Genomic DNA, 6,955 nt, shown 5'->3' with positions numbered 1-6,955 from the left:
GCGCGCCGGGCGGCAGCGCGAGTGCCGGGAAGAAGGAGGGCTGCGCCGCCGCCAGAAAGGCGGACATGGGGAAGTCGGCGGGCCGTGGCGCGTGGAACGGGTGGTAAGCCATGGCGCTGGCCGCCAGCGCCGGCTCTCTCATCGGGACATCCGGCCCAGGCGCCCGGGGGCCAGGGCCGGGGGCGCGCGGCTCGGACCCCCGGCCCGGGCGGCGGCGCGCGCGGAGGACGGACGACCCGGGTGGCGGACGCGGCAGCTGCTCCTCCCGGCTCCCCGTCCGGCGCACCGCAAGGGGCACGGGGCTCTGTGCGCGGGGGCGGCGGGGGCTCTGCGCGGGGCCGGGCTGGGCTGGGCTGGCCCGCTCCGGCGCCGGGAACCACGCGCGACTGGTTAGATCTTGTCGTGATCTCTGGAAAACTGTGACTATCTCACATGTCCTGCCCAGCTCGGATCCCCTGCGCTAACGAGCCAGGCCCCCCTTGATTGCTGATTTTACGCTTTTTGGACCAATTGTGGGTCTCCGGGGGCGGGGTTTTGACAGCTCAGGCCAAGCTCCGGCCGGGAGGGGGGGCCTGGGAGAAGGTGTCGGAAGCCTCAGCAGTAAGAAAACATGTCAACAGAATAAAATATTAACCAATGACGGGCCGCCGGGCCCCGAGACCCCTCCTCCTGTCCCGGCCCCCACCGCCCGCCCGCGCCCGCGGCTGCCTGCGCGGGGCTGGAGAGCGCCGAGGGCCGACCTGACCCGCCGAAAGGGCCTGAGGCGAGGGGCGCCCGGGTCCCGGGGCCTTGGGGAAGGACCCGCAGCCGCACGCCGGCCCCAAGTGCAAAGCATTGACACGGCCCCGTGAGGAGAGGGGGCGCCCTCCTTCTCCCGCGCCTGGAGGCCCGGCTGCTCTGGCCCGAGCCCCAGCCTGGCCTCCGACCCAGCTCCCGGTCGCGGCGCCGCCTGGGGGTCCCTGCACTCTGGAAAGAGACTGCAGGCGCTGGAAAGCGAGGCCGGTGGGCGGGCGAGTCGGGAGGCTCTGGCTGCCGAGGTCCGGGAGCGGATCCCAGGTGGCGGGAGCTGGTGAGTGGAGCCATGGCCGAGCCCTGCTGGGGCCGATGCGGGCGGGAGCTGGACGCGGCCTTGCGCTGGGGAAACGCGGGGACCCCCTACCCACGGCCGCCTTCACCGGAAGACTCGGAAGGAACCTGGAGTTCTCCGCAGACCCGGGCCCCGCCCTGAGCTTTCCAGCGGCTGGGAGGAGCGGGTCCTGGGGCTAGGAAGGTGAGCGCACCTTTCGCTGAGCACAGGGCGGCACTGCGCGGGCGAACCCCGGATTCTCCACCCGCGACCCAACGAATTTTCGCCCTATCCGGTAGCGGAGACGAAAGTCTCCTTCATCCAAAATACCGGTATCTTCTCTTCGTTCTGCCAACCACTTTTTTAGAGTTTGTTCTTATCCCTCGGAAGTGCACGTCTCCTAAATTAAGGAGTGCTGAGTAACGCGTGCAGGAGTTGGGGTGTCGGCGAGCACCTGTAATTGAAGCCCCCTCTTCCGTGATCAGTCTTCGTCTTCTGTTTTCTGGCAGCCCCAGTATTCCCCCCCATGAAGTGATGGTATGTGTATGTGTCTGTTTCGGGCCCCGTGTGGTGCCCTCTGTACGCAGCGAGAGCTGTAACTCAAGGTGTGCACTGGAAGAGTGAAGCGACCACGCACCTGCTTCCAATCGGGCTCGGGCGCGAACACTCAGGCTGATTCCTGAAGGTCGTGTTCCGAAGGAAAAGACAGAGCATGCACTAGCCACGGGTGACATTCCCACCCCTACAACCGCGTGGTGGGCGCGTACATCCCACATCCCACATTGCCCCAGGCATGCAGGCGCCCGCCCGCTGCGCACACCGGTCGCAGGGCACCTCGTTGTTGAATGTTGTTAAAGGTCGGATCTCTCCTGGCAGTGCGGATTCGGGACCGACGGAAGCAGTTTGGCCTCTGCAACCGTTTTCCATACTTTTCGGTACCGACCCCAGGGGCCTCAGGACTCCTCATCACCGCACGTGAGCGCCGCCCCCACAGGGTTTTCTCCACGACCTCGTTCTTGGCTGGGTCGCTCCTCTCTTAGTATCTCCTCTCTGGCCAGAACGAATCTTTGACTACGTGCTGCGCAGTCTACGCAGTCGGGGCAGCAGCCATTGCAGTTTTCCATAGGCAAATACCTGCCGGCTCCACCTTAGGCGAGATGTGGCCCCTCGGGGAGGGACCCGTTGTGGGCACGTTTGCGCAGCTGGTGAGGTGACCAGATAATAACCAGGGCAGCTTTCCTTAACCGGAAACCCAGGTACCGGCCTAGGAATCCGTGAATACATTTGCAAAGTCGTGTGTGTGTGTGTGTGTGTGTGTGTGTAGACACATACTTTTGTCCTTGTAAGAGTATGTGTACATCTAAATGTGTGCGCTTTAGACATTAGTACATTTTATCAGTCCATCCATAGCTGGTCCAGGGGTCCGAGGCCTGAAGAGTTTGAAACACTCAGGCCTGGGTTATTTGACCGAGAAACGTGGCGGCGACCGTGCAGCGCTGCATCTGGGGACGGCGACCCCACCTACAGTGGCACCGACCTTCCCTCTGGCTTTCCGGGGCTCTGTCCCGGCCAGGATCTCACCGCTCGCCCCGCCCTGCGGTCCCGCAATCAGTCTGAGGTCCTGCTGCAGCCGCTCTGAAGAGTCTGTAGCGACCCTCAGCCAAACTCTCCAGCGAGGAATGCCCGAGGCTCATCGAAAACTGGCGCTGGGGAGGCCTGGGCGGCCCTGGAGCGGAGCTGTGCGGCTCCCGCTGGGCCCCTCCCCCGCCTAGGCTGGCCCCCTCCCCCTTCCCAGGAACCCGCGTCCCTGGCGGAGTCCCCGGGGCCGAGTGTGCGTGTTTCTTTAAGAGGCCCCGTGGGGCGCCTCGCGGGCCGCCCGGGGCTGGAGGGGGAGGGCGCGGGCGGGGGCGGCTGGCGCCAGGCGGCCGAGGCTCCACAACAAAGCTCCGGCCCCTGTCACTTCGCATCGGCCGGGTCCCGCAGACGGGCGGGGGACGCGCGCTTGGCCGCCCCTCCCTCTCGCAGGCGGTCTCCGGCCGGGGCGTCGGGCGGGCTCCGGCCGGTGGCGCGCGGTCAGTGCGCCCAGCGCTTCCCGCAACAGCGAAAGGGGGCGGGGGCGGGGACTGCCTGGGCCGGGTGGGGCCGCGGTCGGGAGCCTGGCGTGGCTGCCCTTACGTCCTCCGGCCCCGTCACCTCTCGCAGGGTTAAGGGAGACTGCTGGGGCCTTCCCCGGGTTGAGCCTCCGAGGTGGCAGGGGGTCCCCGCCGCTTCCTCCTCTGTGTGCAGGGCTGGGATTGCGTGAGCCCGCGGGCAGTGAGCAGCAGGAAGCTCGGGCTGTGCGCCCGCGTGGCAGAGCCGGCGACGGACGTGCGTCCGAGTGTCGGGGCGCGGGCTGCAGACTGGGAGCCCTCGGTGGCAGACGAATGTGCCCAGGCTAAGCTCAGGGGACGTGTGTGGCCCCGTGCTATGGGCCCGCTGTGAGGGTGCCGCCGGGCGCGTCGGTCCCTGCCTGGACGTGGGGAGTGTGGGGGTGAAGGACACTCCCTGGACAGAGTGGCTTCCCATCACGGCTTCCCCGCCGGACCGCGCCTCCCGGAGCCCTGGCGCCAGCCAGCCCCGTTTAGCGGTCGGGCCGGGATCCCCCGCGGTCCCAGGTCTGGCTGGAGTGGGGGCTGCGGCCTCGGTGACCCCAGCCCTCAGCGGCCCGTCCCGTCCCGTCCACTTAAACAAATTGCCGCTGACAGGCGCGCAGTCTCTCTGGAGCCGCAGCCCGCCCGTCGCCTCCCTCCCGTCCCAATTATCCCGTGCAGGGTCGGGCCAACTGGCTGGGATGGGGCGGGGGACGCGGGGAGAGCCGGCGGCTCGACTCCCTCATGGTCGCGGGGTGGCCCCGGGAAGCGCCTCTGCAGCCTGTGTGGCCCCGTCCCTGGTCTTCCCCGTCCCTGGTCTTCCCCGGCGCATGCGATGGCAAGGCCCAGCCTGGCAGCTGTGGGCCCGGGAAGGGCGTCGTTCTGCACCTGAGGGCGAGATCACGCGGCCGAGAACCAAGGCAGCATCCCCGATGGACTTCGGGTAACTTTCCCAGAGTTCTGGGGAATCCCATAACCCGGGGAGCTGCAGACGACTCACTGGCCCGGGGCCGCGGTTCCGCGGGTGGCGGCTGTACGCTTGGGACACCTGGTCCGCAGAAGTGAGGTGCGCGTCTGTGAACCTTCGTGCGCTGGATGTGCATGGAGGCGAGATCATGGTTATGGGTGTCTGGGATCACGGGAGCGTGAACGGGGCGATCGACTGAGTGGCTTGAGAGACGGGGTAGAGCGCAGGAAGGACCCCCTAGGACAGGCCCACCTGCGACAGAGGGGCGGGGCTTGCCGGCGCGCTCACAGGCTCTGGGTTCGCGTTCGGAAACGCTTTCGCAGGGAGCGGGTCGGGATTTCCTGGAGCAGCGTGGTTACGGCGTGCCACAATCTGGGCTCTAGTTGTGCCGCCTCCGCCCTCCCCATCCCGGCTAAGGGGCACCTGGCCTGGCTGTCAACTTCCCCTGGAACCATGGGTTTGCCTTGTGGATCCGCAGCTTCCCCTCTGCCTGCTTCCGCTCGGTCGCGCCCCCGGGAAGGGCATGCCGCTCTCTCCCCTCTACTCCCTCCTTTACACATGAGGACCCTGAACTCCAGAGGTGCAGTCATGTACCCAAGGCCACGTACCTGCCGGTGGCAGAGCTGGGATGGGACCCTGGGACCTTAAAGAGAGCAAGTCCAAACCCACTCCTAAGAAGCTGGTGCTGCTGAGCTGCCTACGCCTGCTCCTACAGCAAGGTGATCCTGAGATGCTAGGGCTGCCACCCTCCCCTGGGCTCTTGCTCTGAATTCGAGACATACAGGATGCACTGTCCCTTTGCCTCTAGAGCCTCCAGTTCTAGGTGTGCAGTGTGGGGGCTGCCTTCCAACTATACAGGGGCAAGGGAGCAGCTGCAAATTCAGTGTCTCAGCCTGGGCAGGAAGCCTGATGGAGTCCGGATGGGGATCAGCAGGGTCAGCGTCCTGGATGGGATACAGGCACAGGACAGGGAGGTCAGCTCGGACTTGGGTCCCTCTAAGGGAACTGGCCAGGGTGTTAAGCAGCCAGGTGCAGACAGGGATCAGCTCACTAGGTGTGTGACTTTGTGACCTTGGGCAAGGCCCTGCCCTTCTCTGGAGCTCAGGCTTGCTTGTCATCTGCAAAAAACGAGGATCGAACAGAACTCTCAGGTACTTTCTAGTTTCATGAGTCCCTGAATTGTGAAGATAAAAAATTATCACTGAGAAACCATATCCACTTCCAGACTGGTGGCTGCCTGGCCTGGCCTCTGCTCATTTACAGAGGGGCTGGCCCTGGTGTTCGAGCTTGTGTGCCTGAATTGGCTCCCGGGCCTTTTCTCATCCCAGACAGTACTCTCGCACCTTCAGTCGCCACACTGGCTCCCACCAGCCTCTTTCCAGATCATGAAGGTATTTTTCCTTCATCAAATTGGAAGTCTGTAGTAAAGCTGCCTGTTGACCAGGTAGTGCTGAGAGAATCGGGAGGCCACATGGATTCCTAAAGGTCCCCTGATCCAGCCACAGTTTGATTCATGTTCTGATGCCCTCCCAGGTGATGCCACCATGAGGTCTGCTGGGGCTGGGGGTGAGTCCCAGATTGCCCTGGATGTTATCTGTAGAGGATAGGAAGCGGCTGCTCTGGGGCCAGTGGCCAGTAAGGTCCCCCACCCTGGGGCCCAGCTCTCACTTCCAGCTGATTACAGGCTATGGCAGGCTTCATAACCTCCCCAATTAGCCGGAGGCCAGGCCCAAGGCCTTTCTGATAACCTGAGCTCCAGTGGCAGCCGCTGTGGGGCCAGCTTATCTGGTCTCTCTTATCCTCACCCTTCCCCCACATACTCAAAGAGTTGCCCTGGCTTCAAGCAGATGAATAACCAGATTGTCCTGCAAGCTCAGCCGGCAAGTCCAGCCCTACACCCACCACTTTCCCTGCCTGGGGGAGGCCACAGCTGTTTTGCCCCCGCTGAAGGGGAAGGGCCAGGTCAGGGAGGACTCCTGACTCTGTAAGCTGCCAGCCAGTTCCCTGAATGGCTGAGAGAGCCCCTGGCAGCAAGGTCTCTGCCACATTCATGTGTCCTGGGGTGGTTTCAGAGAGGCTCATGCTTCCTAGGGCAGCTGAAGCCATCCCTAGGAAGACAGGCCATGGGCAGCACGCACAGGTAGCCCGGTAGCACGCTCCTCCTTGTCCCCATGACTGAAACATGGCTGTAGCTGGGGGTAGGGGCAGTGCCAGGCTCATCAGTAATTCAGGAGATGGGGAAAAGCTGCAGCTCCTCCAACACCCCCTACTGTTGGGGCCAGGCTAGTGTTGCCGGCATGCCTCAGTCTGGCATGTGACTTCTTGCCCTGCAGGTGCCCAGGCAGGAGGGACTGGCTTATGCCGCCCCATGCAGGATCATCTTTTTAGCTTACAGAGCCTAGTATGATTCAACAACCCTCCACCTCTGCCCTCAACATGCCCAACTGATCTGGTGAAGGGTACTGAAGATGAAGGCCTCTCAGGATGGGATGGGTGTGTGTGAAGCGGGCAGGGTCCCCAGGAGCTGCCCCAGCTCTGGCTGGACAGTTGCATGGGAAGGCCTGTTTGTGAACTCAACTTTTCTATGGCTGTTCCATTAAACTTCACCCAAACCACACCTGGCTCTGTGGGCTTCCTTCCATTCTCCAAGGCCTGCCTGGGGTCTCTGGGAAGTGTGGGCCAGGGAAGGGGACAAAGGACTAGCATTCGTCTCCTTCCTGCTCAATGCACCATTTGTTCTCCCTGTTCTTGTCTCCTTGTTGCCACTGACTTAGGTCCAGAAGTGGTGGTGGT

The 6,955-nt window shown here is 63.8% G+C and overlaps 1 protein-coding gene across 1 annotated transcript in view; it reads right to left on the bottom strand.

Annotated features, from left to right (window-relative positions):
• TBX2 (T-box transcription factor 2) overlaps positions 1-142 on the bottom strand; it is a 12,962-nt gene extending 12,820 nt beyond the window's left edge. Inside the window, exon 1 of the mRNA XM_026456744.1 lies at positions 3-142. Within this exon, the coding sequence (XP_026312529.1) occupies positions 3-142 (140 nt within the window). The remainder of the gene's footprint in view (positions 1-2) is intronic.
• Between the last annotated feature and the right edge of the window lie 6,813 nt (positions 143-6,955).

The sequence above is a fragment of the Piliocolobus tephrosceles genome, chromosome 16, assembly GCF_002776525.5.
Source record: "Piliocolobus tephrosceles isolate RC106 chromosome 16, ASM277652v3, whole genome shotgun sequence".
Lineage (NCBI taxonomy): Eukaryota > Metazoa > Chordata > Mammalia > Primates > Cercopithecidae > Piliocolobus > Piliocolobus tephrosceles.
The sequence above is the reverse complement of the archived record's forward strand: the minus strand, read 5'-3'. Positions and strand labels throughout refer to the sequence as shown.